This window comes from Corylus avellana, chromosome ca8 (assembly GCF_901000735.1).
Source record: "Corylus avellana chromosome ca8, CavTom2PMs-1.0".
Lineage (NCBI taxonomy): Eukaryota > Viridiplantae > Streptophyta > Magnoliopsida > Fagales > Betulaceae > Corylus > Corylus avellana.
Genome location: NC_081548.1, coordinates 7,263,330 through 7,277,919, shown reverse-complemented (window position 1 = coordinate 7,277,919; position 14,590 = coordinate 7,263,330). Strand labels below are relative to the sequence as shown.

The window sequence follows — 14,590 nt, the reverse complement described above, 5'->3', positions numbered from 1 at the left end:
AAACTAACTCTATACAAGATAATAAGAATTATCTTATTATTTGAACTATCAAGCATTTGAATTGTTGTGATCTTTATCTTTATTATCTTGAAGAGAGGTTGATAAGGATATGTCGCTAACCGCATGTAATTCTCGTATGTATTTTAAATGCACGTCTAAGGATGGAACCATGCATCTAGATTTTTTTTTTTAAAAAAAAAAATCCTAATTCCGTCCTTATGAACATCCATGTTGTATATTTCACAGAGGTCAATTTCCGTGCATTTCTTATATTACAATCCTCATATGTTCTAAGGATATGATCCAGTTTGCCAATGACCCAAAAAAAGTTCTCATATTATTCATTTCAAATTCAACTCTTAACATTTTTATTTTTTTACATCAAGGCAATCATTTTTTATTATTATTCAAATAAAAAAATCACTACAAAACATTTTTTTTAAAAAACTTTTTCATACCAAACATTCTTACTTTTTCCCACATTAATCAAATCTTGTCATAGTTCCAGACCACTAAACAGTAATTATCCATTGTCCAATGCCAAACAGTGTCTCCATTTCAATTTAAAAAAAAAATGTTATCATTTTCTAATTTATCATTTTATTTTGTATCGCTTGTAATTGTGCCACGAGTAATGCTATAAACTGTTTTTTTTTTTTTTTTTCTTCTTCTTCTTACTCCTACAACTATCTTACAATTATGATATGAAAGTTCCAACCAACTCTTGAAGCAGTCTTGTTACCGTACAACAAAGAAGAACACATGAATTGGATGGTTTAGTAGGATAAATTTTACTAATATCACATAATAAACAATGCTTTTAGTTTATTCCAATCACTTTTCTTACTGAATACATTAAATATGATACAAATCAACATAATCTTGAAGGCCATGACAATGATAACGATAGTAACCATAAGATATAAAGTAGAGATGTGCATGGTCTATGCTACTTATATTTGACAAATGGACAGGATGGATTGTTTAGGACATGGTCTTCCTTTAAACATGGTTGAACAAAATTCCTTCAATTCATATTTTTAAGCTCATACATTTTGAATAAATATTAGTTTAATACACTAAGAGCATGTTTGGTGTTGAAATAATGATTGAATAAATATTAATTTAATACACTTAGAGCATGTTTGGTATTGAAATAATGATGAGGCGGAAATAACAACGAGAGTGAGAGAGAGAAGATAACACAAGGAACTTACATATGGTTTGGTGTTAGACACCTACGTCTACCACTTGAAATAATTTCCAAGACTAAATTGATTTGTGCTCATTAACTTCATATGTTTACAATACAAATGTCTCTATTTACATGGTAGTAATTAAGTATGATATTCAAATTTCATTGATTTAATTACAATCAGCCCTTAAAAAGAGTATTTTAATATTAATCAAATATATACGGAATCTATTTGGGATTGTGTTGAGAAGTAAGCATTTAGAGTTAAAATGAGTTGTTTTTTTTTAAAAAAAAAAAACCCTTCAATTTTAAGCTTTTTCTAAATGGCCATTTTAGAGTAAAAAAGTCAAAAAATAATAATTTTGAAATTTTTTACCAAATATGTCAATTTTTTGTTTGGTACAACTTTTTTAGGTATTAAAAGTACTTTTTACCCTCTCTAACATTCACATCCGGCTCAGCAAAAGTTTAGCTAAATTTAGCCAAAATATAACTTTTTTCTATTTTAAATATTATCTCTTTTAAAGTACTTACATCCGGCTCAACATTTTAGTTATCAACTTTTAATATTTTATTTAAAATTTATTATACTTTATTCTTTATGTTGTTCTACGAGTAATGAGAGAGAAGTTTAAATGATTTTTAATTAGAAGACGGAGGATAAAATAATTTTTTTATTAATAAGATTATACATTGTTGAGCTATAGTGCTCAACAAAAGTTGTTAAGCATTGTAGCTCCTCAGCAAACTCTTGGCTAGTTTGCTAAGCCGGATGGAGAATGATTTTAACACTATGGCTCCACAAAATAGCCAAAATGCTATTTTGTTGAACCGAATGTGAATGCTCTAACGCAATCTTAAACATGCAGTAAGAGCTTGTTTGTGATTGCGTTTGAGAAATAAAGTTTTTAAGTTATAAAAAAAAAAAAAAAGTTTTTGGCAAAAGTTTCATTTTTAAGCTTTTGTCATTTTTTTTACCAAACATGTATTTTTTTTTTCAAACAGACTTTTTTAGTGTTAAACGCACTTTTAAGCCATTCAAACGCACACCCAAATATGCCATAAGTTGGAGAAAAGTAATAGACTAAATTAAATAATCTAACCCAATTATAAAAAATAAAAATAAAAAACTTTGTCAAATTCTTTATCAGCATTTTCTTTTTAGAAAGTAAAGTTGTGTTAAATTTTTTTTATTTTTTATTTTTGCCAATGTTTGGAGAAAGAGAATGGGTTATGATGTTACTTTACTTTTACAAAAGGAAATACATGCATGGACATCGCAATAGGGAAGAAAAAGGCGTCATTAACTTTTTATTTAATTTTTTTCATATTTGAAGTAGAAGACAATTTACTCATTAATTAATATGCTACACCCCATACAAGTCAACAAAACATTACGTACACAATTAATATTTCGTTAATTTAAAAATAAATAAATAAATAAGTAAACTTCACTAATTATAAATGCAGAGAGCGAGAGAGAGAGAGAGAAGAATTTCTATTGGCATCAATGATATTTGATTATTTTCTTTGTTTTAGACTGAAATGGCGCAGCCGTCATTACACCTGGACCTTACACTTGTCACGCCACGTGTCTCCAAGTCAAGCACTCCCTCGCAATTGCACGTTTTTTTGAAAGTCAAACTCATTGAAATGTTTTCATTTTCTTCTCTTTGATGTGTTTTTTTTTATAGCAGAGAGAGCAACGGTATAAACCTGCCGATACAAATACAAATTTCTATTGCTTTTGTAATTATTTGCCGTCGGAATTGAACTCTGCTCTCTTGTGAGTTTTCACTTTTTCTTCTTTAGGTGAGATTTTTTTGAAGACTTTTTTTGTCTATCTTCTGTTCACATTTATCTCTCGTTCATCTTCTTTTATTTATTCGCTGGTTTCGTCTTCCTGGTTTACTGCTATGGACACCACTACTATTTCATAAGATACTCTCCGATCGTTGATTGAGGTTTTTTCTTCCTCATATGAGAGAGAGGTTTCACTATGAATTAGAATTAAGAAAGAATTTGTGACCCAATTAAGATTACCGATACGGATCATGTTCGGATGCGGATCCCTTCCACGTAATTCGGTCAGCATGTACATACAAGGGTAGATACAAAGCTCACCTACTCTGACCAGCCCGGAATATGAAATCCACCAATCCGAAGTTGAAGTGCCCTACACCTACCCTCCCCGTTACAATTTGGGTTTCACATTTGAGGAAGGGTGCCCTACACTTGCCTTCTCCGTTACAATTTGGATTTCAAATTTGAGAGGACCACAAACTTATAGGTATCCAATTTGCTAGACTCCGGGTTATGGACAAGCACCATGCTTCAATTATTATTGTGTACGTTTAAAAATCTCCGAAAAATTGACCAATAAACAGAGCAATAATGCATGATATTAGCCATTGGGCCAGTAACTGAAAAGGACATTTTTGCTAGTATCATGCCCTCCTGTAAAAAAAACTTCTCTAGCTAATCCCAAAATAATTTTACCAAAAAGAATGTCGGTAATGACAATCAAATGCGACACAGAGAACTTCAAGTAATGAATAAATAAATAAATATATTATATACCTTGTGACCCAGGAGAATATTGCTTAAAGAATCAATAAATATTACAAGGTACAGGCATGTTCGACCCACAGATTTCTTGTATAATGCACATACAACAAACAACCCCCCAAAAGATTTCCTTTCATTCACATTAAAATCGACAGAAAACTCATGAGCCCATCACTGGTTCTGTCACCAGGTTTTTCCGTAGCATATAACACAGTTGAACAGTTCTGGCGTCTAAAGGGAGATAAAAGGGAAAAAAACAAAATTTGTTGGAATGGTTAATGCAACACTACAGAAGGCAAAAGATCTCATAATATATTGAGGAATCTCTTAGGTTGAGATCGACTAATCCTGCTGCTCCTCGATTACTCGGGTTACGATCCCGAGAGCAATTGTTCTTCCTAATGCTCTTAGAGACGCCCTCCCAAGAGCTCTACAACTTGAAAACTCGTCCACACACACGGGTCCTTGCAAAGCCACCTGAAGTTGGAAGGAAAGAAAAAAATGGTCAAAACAAAGCTTGATGCTACAACCCAAAAACAGTATTGGACTAATTAACTTTAGATTAAAGTAGCAAAACTTTTGTCATCTTAATTCACCTCAATAACTGCACTTTGCTTTGCAGTAAGGCAGCGAGGTGCCTTCTTTGTCACCTTGCCAGTCTTTGGATCAAGTAAAGACACTATTCTGACAACTCTTGCAGCTTCCTTTGCATGGTGTACATGAAACTCCAACTGTTCATTCCACTCAGGATTATTTTGTTTCCATAAATCAACATAATGAAAACAACATAGATATACGTTAGGTACACAAAAGAACACACCTGAGAGCCAATCAATATCGGGGTTGTAACATCCAAAACAAGGACCTTCAGTTCCAAATGTTTGGAAATAGCAACAGGAAAATCAGGGTGACATAGCACCCCCCCAGCCATCACATGGCCCCCATCAATGCCTTGAAGACCAACAGTCACATTGTCTCCAGCTCTTGCAAGTGTACAAGCCTGAGAGTCGCGTTCTAAGGAACGTACCGACCCTACATTTCCTGACGGCATAACTAGAACCTACAATTTCACACACAATACAGTTATGGCCATCAAACTAGGAAAATAAATTATGCTTCATGTAAATAGAGTACTTTCAACTAAAACCATCGATCTATATCATAGGCATACAAAACAGGCATCTGAATCCCACACTACATGCATGAAACTGTAATCCAATCATGTGGATCACTTCTATCAAGGTAAAAAAAAATACGGACTGCCAATTTAATAGGTATATCGATCAAACCAAAGATCGCCAGGTGAGACAGTAAAAACACAATCTAAACAAATTTTGAGCCATCTCCTCTTTCCATTTGGAGACCCACATATTCAATGTTCTGAGATCATCTGTCACTTATAGTACATTATGCTAGATGCAAACTCTACATTTCAAAAAGAAAGACAATTTATAATAGTAACTATTGCAGAAGAGTTATCATAGCATAAAAATTGTGTAGTAAATATCTAAAGAGGAGTGCTACACATCCCAAAATTTCCTCCCAAATGATGTGTCACCATCTCATGAGATTTATTATTTTGGGAAGTGTGTCACCAACTCATAAGATGGTGACACATCATTTGGGAATAACTTTTGGGAAGGAAGTCTTGGGATGTCTAGCATTTTCCATATCTAAAAGTACATTTAAGCACAAAGGTTTTCATTGAAAAAAAAAAAACATGAAAGATGGAAATCAGTAAATGGTGCAATATAAGTTGATATTCTCACAAAGACTAATTTAAGACGTTCCTTGTATAACACTATGACAGTGTGGTCTGCATGCCATCAAAGAAGCTTAGCTTCACTCAACTATAAATGGAGATTCTTAAATAGCATAAGTCTATGATGTTAAAATAATGAAAGTATGTTGGAGAATGAAAAATTGAACCCCTTAATTAATTGATCAATGACAGCTTCCAATACCACCCGATGTGTACCTTGGATCCACTCCGAAGAGCTCCAGCTTCTAGTTTACCACAGGCGCACACCTGCCCCATTGTAGGCAACTTAATAACATCACATATAGGCATAACTAGGGGCTTTGAGAAATCTCTTGTGGGAGGTTGGAGGGAATCAATTGCATCCAGCAAATAAGGTCCACGATACCTGCATTTCAATTACCTTGCTCAATTTTCAATATTTGCAATATCAGTTGCATTTCATAATCTGTATGAGAGAGTCCATGATATCGGAGACAAAGAAAGCAACTAACCCAACATGAAGATATTGAAGGCACTAAACAGAACCAGTTGGAAAATAATTGTATACCAATGATGCTAATATACTATCTCATTATTAAGTCACTTGATTTTATTGTAAACGATTGGCATACTTGATTTAACCAAAACAGGGATGTCAAGCATCATCCTATTAATGTCCCTTTGCTTTTATCTGTTACTTTCATTCACCTTTTATATTAACTTGAACCATTGGCACGTGACAAGATACCAGAATAAATATTAGCTCATTCTCTCTTCTACTGCTTTATTACTTTCTACCTAGAGAAAGGTTTTCCTGGGAAGGGGCAAAAGAGAACATGAAAGGAAAGAAAGAGCTTCGAAAATATGATCCAGAATAGAACTTATTCAAATTTCTCAATCTTCACTGCCTCCTCAGTACTAAAATCATGACATTTTTAAACCTTAAGATTATAATTCTTAGGCCAAAAAACCCAGGATGCTATAATCCTTTTTGCTTTATTTTTTACTCTGAAGTTACTACCATCTAAACTCTAGTCTTTGGGCCAATGTTGTCAGAGGCCAAAGGCCAGCTCAAGGTGTGAGGCCTCTAAAAGGCAAATTACTCGGTGAAGTGAAGCTGCCAAGTTCTAAACATAGTTTGTATACACATTTAATGCACTGGAATATCATAATCAAGTGACTCTACGTGTAATGGATCTTTTTTCTCTCACAATCGTTTTGCCTTTTTGCATCTTACTGACTTGGTAGGATCCACCAAGCAACCAATTTTATTTGATTCTAGTGACTCACCTTTGCTAATGACAAAATTATCCTTTTACTGAACTTTAAGAAGCCATTTCACTAAAGAATTATTTGGTCCATCTTTTAATTATTGGAACTTTTAGAGAGATGATCACCTCAAGCACCTGGAACTTTATGCGAAAATAGTGATTCTAGTGGGGCGGTTGCCTCAAAGCTTCAGAGATGCCTTGGTGGCAACTTGCCTCGCCTAACGCCTAGGAAAGCACCCAGCTTGCCTTTTGACAACACTGCTTTGAGCATGAATATGCAGCCTATTATCACATTTGTATTTCTAAATGCTAGCAAACTCCAAATTTTGGCTTGCTTTTATCCAGAAGTTGCTAATTGTCAAGACTCTAGAATATCAACTTTGAGCACAAGTATGCAACCTATCATCACATTTTATTTCCAAACGCTTGCAATCTTTGAATTTTAGTATGTATTTGAAGGCACATTCTCATTTATCTATGGCCTAGCCCCATGGTACACCTCACACCCATAACTGTACTACAAATAATATGAGCTGGTTGGCTAGCACCCTTAGTGATTAGTTTCCCCGATTTCCTTTTTATGTTTTCTTCTTCTTTTTCTCCCTTTTAGTCGCTCTCTTGTATACTCCCTGTGTACTAGGGTTGCGCTCTTCTGCGCTTTGATAATGCATATTTACTTATCAAAAAAAAAAAAAATATGAGCTAAAAATATCAACATGGACAACTAATCTCCGATTCAATTCCTAGAGACAATAGTGTGACTGATTTTTTATGCAAAATCTATATCACCAAATGGAACTTCATCTCATTAATAAGCAGGAAATCTGAAATCATCATTTCTTTTCTCCTTAAGTTGAATACTGGTACAATATCATTTCCAAAATTGAATATTATCTAATGTTCAGTTGCTATTTCCCCATGGTGTAAAAAGATTTCATAGATAGGAAACTCAAAGATCTACAAGAACAAAAGGATGTGACAAGGAATCGGAGGAAAGCAAACTCACCAGGACAGCAGACGAACATCAGAAGGAGCAGCCACCAAATTTTGATTTTCCATGGCACTCAATGGGATCCATGATATAAGAGAATCTCTAAACCCACAAGTACGTAGAAAGGTTCCAAGTTGTTGTTTAATCAAATCAAACCGTTCCTTTGAGTAATCCACGGCATCCATTTTGTTAATCACAACTATAATTTGATCAACACCAAAACTTCTGATAAGTTGTGCGTGCTCCCGTGTTTGCCCCTTAGCATTGTCCATACCAGCTTCAAATGCACCAAACGAGGCATCTATGACAAGAATTGCAGCATCAGCTTGTGTTGCTCCAGATATCATGTTCGGAACAAAATCCTTATGGCCTGGTGAGTCAAGCACAACAACATGATACTTTTTGGAATCAAAATAAGCAACACCCACTGTCATAGTTATTCCCCTTTCCCTCTCTTCAGTGCTCTCATCCAATGCCCAGGCATAAGCAAAGGACCCTTTGCCCTGGTTGAGAAACAAACACCACATAAATACAACAAAATCATGCTTTTAAAGCACCCACAGACAAAATTGCAGGGATTATACCTGTATCTTTGCCTCCTTTTCATATTTGTGCATCTCTTTTTGGGATATTCGGCCCAAGAGGTGTAGTAGTCTACCAGAGAGTGTTGATTTTCCAGAATCAACATGACCAACCTACAATGACAGATTGAACAAAATGACATCAGTGATATGTCTAGATAATAAATCAACTATAGAAGAGCTAAAAGGCTAGATCTCCTGGATTATAGGACTGGGTTAAAGGTCGACTTACAATCGCAAGATTCAGTTGTGTCAATGTATCTTCAGCTTGGTCAGGGAGCATCCACTTTTCAGGTTTATACTGTTCCTTTGAATGAGTGACTGTAGCATTAACATTATTTGAAAACCCAGAACCAACACCCAAAGCCCTTTTATTCAAACTATTGGTAAGGCTTTCTGGCTTGCCCCCACTCACTGAAGAACTACTGCTCTCATCTATTCTATCATGTCTGCCTTTTAGATTCAATGCAGGTGAGTTATCAGAGCATTTATCACTCGATAGTTTGTTTCCTCTATCATTCTTCGAATTATTGCTTGCGTCGACATTGTAATGTTTTGGCATAGTTTCCAATGAGCTATCCGAAACTTTTACACTCGATTGTATATTATGAGCTCTGTTCTTCGAATGATTGCTGTCATCAAAAGTATCTTGTCTGCCTTTTCGCATCAACGAAGATGAGATATCCAACTTTTCAGCACTTGCTTTTGTATTAAGTAGACCATTCTTCTCAGTGATGCTTGAGGAAACTCTTGAAGATTTCAAGTCCGCAGAGTTGACTGCAAGTAAAAGTAGTAGACAAAGAAAATAAAAATTTTAAACTTGGGATATCCTAAAAGAAGTGTTTTCAAAAGAACTATTCAATCAATCCAGCCAGCTCAGAATTTCTCAGAAAACTAGAGGATGCGAAAAATTCTTGATACGCAAAAAATTATAGTTTGCCACTGGAGGTGTAAGTCAGGAAGGTTTTGATCTCAATCCAGAACCAACCACTAACGGGGTAATTCTTAGCCCAAAATCAACTTAATGGCCATGGGTATAAGTACCAAACCAATTCAAACAATTCAAATGTTGGAAATACTCAGTTTGGCAGGAATTATTTTACCATAGATTTGTTACATTAAGATATCTAAACCAAACCACTTCAGTTCAGATACGACACACGCACACACTTATCAACCACACCAGGCCATTACCGACATAGTGAAAAAACAATAAATAAAAAGCAAATACATCAACTTACAAGCCACCCATACAGAATAATTAACTTTATTGCCAACGGTCTTTGCCTCTTTGAACCACCATTGGCATCTCCACCTCCATAAACAAGGGGTCAAAAATGAGGCTATGTATGTTATTCCTTACGGATGCATAAGTTGTGCTTGCCAAAAAACCCTTTATTCATATGGAGCTATTATAAGGATTTAGGGCCAACTCTTCCAGAGAATGATTGTCCTAAAGTGGTGCACCGTAGACCCCCAAAATGCAGGTCAAAATTCTCCAAATGCTAAGATTGTGTTACTACATCCTTCCACATAGATTAACCTGTCCGGGAATTCATTTCAAAGGTAGACTTCCTCGCTAAAATAAATGCAATTATAAACTTCAATGCATCTTTGCCAACAAAAAACAATGAGTTTCCAAATTGGTGATCTCATATTATGCTATCACTCACGTTATTTAAATCAGTCATCACAAAATAAATCTCCAACATAATGGACTCTATTTGCCAACTTTAGTCATGTCTTTTTTTTTTTTTTTTTGGTAATTGAAATATCATTAAAAAGCACAAGAAAACGCAACTCAAATACACATGAAGTATACAAGAAAACACCTAGCTAGAAAGAGAAAAACAATAAAGAAAAACATGAAAACCAATCAAATTAAAGAAGTCTAAAGCAGCTACACAGTGGTAAAGAATATTGGAGGAATTAAAATCCACCACTGTCCTCTCGCGGTCTTCAAAAATCCAATCATTTCTTTCCCTTCAAATACACCACAAAAAGCATAACGGTACCATCTTTTGAGGACTGCCACTCAACCCTCTCCAACAATCGAAAAGGTCAACCACTATTCTAGGCATAACCCAAGTTAGCCCAACACGATTAAAGATAGCACTCCATAAGGCACTAGCAATCTCACAGTGGAGAAAAACGATGATCCACAAACTCCCCACACCTCTTACACATACAAATCAATCCACCACAATCACATCTTGCTTCCTTAGGTTATCCATGTGAGTATCTTCCCCAAGGTGGCCAACCAAGCAAAGAACGCCGCTCTCATGAACCCCTTATTCCACCAAATACTCTTCCAAGGTAATAGAGTACCATTATGGGGGACTGGACATTATAGAACGATCTAATATCAAACAACCCCCTCTTGGAAGGGACCCAGCAAAGCTTTTTTTACCTCCCCATCTCACTCTAGAGGATCATGACAAAATTGAAGAACGAAACAAAGACATCCACCTCCCAATCATGAACCGCTCCGATAAAACTTACGTTCTAGTTATGGGAGCCACTAGAAAGCTCCAAATGACCCGCCACAGAGGCATCCTTAACATGAGCTATACTATACAAATCTAGGAAAGCTTCCATGAGGGCTTGATCTCAACACTACAAGTCATGCCAAAATCTAATCTTGGAGCGGTCTCCAACCTTAAATCTAGTATGACTAGCAAACTCCCCCCAAGCCCTCCTGATATTTTTCCATAACCCTACCTCATACAACCCATGAACCTCATTAGAACACTACCCACCTCCACAAGCTACCATACTTAGAATCCACTACGACTCTCCACATAGCCTATCTCTCATGTATATAGCGTCATAGCCACTTCCCCGAAAGAACACGGTTGAACAAGAGCAGGTTTTGAACCCCCAACCCACCCTTAGAAATCAGAAAACAAACTTTGAACCAGCTTACTAGATGACATTTGAACTCTTCACCTAGCCCACCCCACAACTTTAGTCATGTCATAACCATGACATTATGCATTTATACCACTTAAGCATTTAAGTTGGCAAAAGTTATTCGTAGCATAAAAGAGGGCCAATAATGATTTTTCTTTTTAATATATAAGTAAGGAAATTCATTAAAAGAGCAAGGAGTGCAACCTAAGTACACAAAAAGTATATATAAGAGAAACACCAAGCAAATCAAGAACAAGAAAAAAGAGAAATCTACATAGCTAGAGACATGGAGACAGGCAGTAGCAGAGATCCACTTAAATAAGGCTTTAAGAAACAAGTTTGTACATAGAGAATAATAATGAATTATGCTAATTGAAACTAGAATGATAACTTGTACCATTGTGTTAACAGATTCCACAGAACTCAAAAGGAAAGGATACTTCCATACCAATGAGAAGGATTGTAAAAATTCTTAACTTTGAAGTTAGTTTAAAGATATAGTGCTCCTAAAGCTCTTTCCATTACTATTTATTTTATCAAAAGGGCTTTTTTTCTTTTTTCAATTTGAGTTGAACTTTCAGAGAAAATATATTTGCAACCACAATAGGATACCTTTTGAACCCATTTTGGCAGAGCGCAATCCATTAGAAACCAAATCATCTGGGGATGGAACATCAAACTTGAAAGAGGCTGTATTGTTAACATAAGTAACGTTAGAATATATCTAACAATGTACTATAGCTATTAGCAGGAGAAACTACAAATTTTTAATTAGGACATAGTACTGATGGATTCAAAGTATACTCAACTACAAGAGGAATGTTTATTCTAGTTCTATAGATCCACATCCTGTTTTCAGACATGTGCGGACCTATATTAACATGGTGATGGCTACAAGTACTAAAAGCCTTATGGAATTCATGAAATTGTCCTTGGATATTCATATGCCTGTGGGAGTTATTGCCCTCTTCCTTCACAAAAACATCATTCTGCTTTTGAAACAATACATCCGTTTCGGGTATCCGTTGCGGCAATGATGCAAATAGAGAAGTGGCCATTTTGGATGCTCCAGAATCTTTGCACATGCCCTCAACTGCATGAAAGAGATCTACTCCATAAAAGCAGAACAAACTTTAAAGAAAACCTGACAAAGACGCTAGAATAAGGGAGGTACTAAGATGGATACAAACTGTCTGCACGACAACCTTGATACAAAATTTTGTTTGATATGGTAGATCTTGCCCAAAACCAAACCCAACACATGCATTTTAAATTTTCCAAAAAACAGGGATGGTAGAGATATGTCCCATCAGACATTAAATATCAGTAAAGGTCAATCCATTCAGAAGCTGAGTTCCCAAAGAGTAAGATGATACGAATTATAATAAGAAGAAACAATTGAATACCTGTTTGCTTATCCCTATTGGTGCCAGCATTAATCAACGGATTACGAAGAACCCCACAAATATCACATGCAGAGAAACTCTCATCATTATCATAAGTGCAAATGGAACAACTCCAAATCCCACGCTTTGTAGTTCCTTGCTTTGACTGAGGTGGCTTGCCTGTTACAGAAAATAAACATCAGGGGGTTGATATAATGAGAAGCATGTATATTCATCAAAAAATAATAATGAGAAGCATGTATTATATCAACATAGGATCCACGTGTCTGAGAGCTGTATTTGAGAGCAAGAAAATAAATAGAAAAATACCATATTTTACAAGATAATTAGTATTCCATGAAGTTTGCATTCTAGTAACCACTACCAGAAAGTGGCCTTGACATCTACGAGGATGTTAAAAAAATAAAATAACAAAAAACAACACAATTACAATTACAACTATCGTTACCATTACCTTTGAATGAAAACACCTTTGCTACTAGAATTGAACTTAAATAGGCATGCACCTTAGTGCCCTTTTCTACAGGCATGGAAAATAAGCATTTTGCCAAACAGGGAAAAACAGAAAGAGGACATATAGTTGAGAACAGGTTAAACATCATGCAAATTGAGCACACATTACCGGATTTGAATTGTCTAACATTGACAATGGGCTGGAGAACAAGTGACTAAGAGCAAAAAAAAGAAAAAAGAAAAGAAAACAGAGAAAAAGGAAAAGAAAGGAAAAGACCAGCGTGAAAGGAGAGCTTCAAGTTAATAAGGTTACTGACCATCATCTTCTACGTCAAAATCATGGTCATTATCATAATCATAATCTTCATAGTCATCGTAGTCTTCATCATAATCAATTCCATAACTTACTTTACGAGGCATGGTCCTGGTAAGCAAGAGAGAGAGAAGGATATCTCAATTAGAAATGTAAGAAACAAACATAATACACATGCGAAATGAAACAAAGCAACCTTGACTGCAAAGACCCACATACCCTAAAGACGTGGAACATCAAAAGAATCAGTAATTTAACGATTCATTGGCCAACCAAACCTACTGCGTGTTCACTATATTATACTCCCAGCAAATACAACCTCAATCCAATAAGCGACAACACTTATGAAGTAAAAAGCTTAGCTCCAGAACACACTGCTTTCTCCTTCTCCAAACATGAATGAAGCTGCACAACAAATATTAATATAAAACTTTTAGTTTATTGGTAAAGCCTGTATGACCATCATCTTATTTGGGTAGTACCATTATATTAAATTTCAAATATTTGGGCATAAATTATGTGAAATAAAACTAAAATCAATAAAAAAAAAAACAAATATATAACCTGCGCCTAAAACAGCCAATTGGGTGAGCTAATTGAAATAAATATTATTCTGGGGGGGCAAAATAACAAACATTCTATGATTTCCTTGTCTTTTCCTCCGTTTTCTCAGCAACCAAACGAGGAGTGAGACAATTGTAATGAATTCCTGTAAAACTCGTGGATATATATATTCACACCAATGAATAAAAAATATTTCAAAAAATAATCAAACCAATTTCATTGGCTTCTTTGCCAAGCAATGTCCACAAAGGAACGGAGAAAATTCATGCACAAAATGATTCCGCCTAGAATTCAAAATACCGATAAGGAATTTCGAAAGAAAAAAAAAAAAAAAAAAACAGCTAGGGTTTGTACGTTGGAGGAAGTAAAGCACAAGAGAAAAGAAAAAGATTAGGGCTTCACCAGGTAGAACGGTGATGCGAAGCAGGGCATCCAGACAGGCTTCCGCTTCTTTCTGTGTCTCTCTCGCTCTCTCTAGTAGATACAATGTGAAACGAGGTAAAAGGGTCGGTGAATGCGAAATAGATGGAAACGTTTCAAGTATGCATGTGAGTATTTTTCCGAGTATTAATAGATGGGAACCTTAAGTAAAAT

At 35.4% G+C, this 14,590-nt stretch overlaps 1 protein-coding gene across 7 annotated transcripts; it reads right to left on the bottom strand.

Annotated features, from left to right (window-relative positions):
* Positions 1–3,738: 3,738 nt before the first annotated feature.
* Positions 3,739–14,522, bottom strand: LOC132189330 (uncharacterized). 7 transcript variants are annotated; one of them, XM_059604023.1, is made up of 13 exons: positions 14,399–14,522; positions 13,652–13,837; positions 13,437–13,543; positions 12,667–12,825; positions 12,071–12,353; positions 11,873–11,952; positions 8,580–9,124; positions 8,351–8,461; positions 7,782–8,269; positions 5,742–5,910; positions 4,584–4,823; positions 4,360–4,494; positions 3,739–4,240 (listed from the first exon to the last, which is right to left on the bottom strand). In XM_059604023.1, exons 3-13 carry the CDS (start codon positions 13,537–13,539, stop codon positions 4,106–4,108), a joined length of 2,448 nt encoding a protein of 815 aa, XP_059460006.1. In that variant the 5' UTR covers positions 13,540–13,543; positions 13,652–13,837; positions 14,399–14,522; the 3' UTR covers positions 3,739–4,105. The 7 variants fall into 7 exon arrangements, with proteins under 7 accessions (XP_059460006.1, XP_059460011.1, XP_059460007.1 ...); XM_059604028.1 differs by having other exon boundaries at positions 11,873–11,950; positions 12,132–12,353; XM_059604024.1 differs by having other exon boundaries at positions 13,715–13,837.
* Positions 14,523–14,590: the final 68 nt, after the last annotated feature.

What these genes read in the sequence shown, in the direction of transcription:
- LOC132189330 (XM_059604023.1), bottom strand. Translation starts at nt 13,539, where the DNA reads ATGCCTCGTAAAGTAAGTTATGGAATTGATTATGATGAAGACTACGAT. An exon ending in AGAATAAACATTCCTCTTGT is followed by an intron (nt 11,953 to 12,070) that starts AGTTGAGTATAC and finishes TGTTAACAATAC; the next exon opens with AGCCTCTTTCAAGTTTGATG. An exon ending in CGATATTGATTGGCTCTCAG is followed by an intron (nt 4,495 to 4,583) that starts GTGTGTTCTTTT and finishes TGGAATGAACAG; the next exon opens with TTGGAGTTTCATGTACACCA.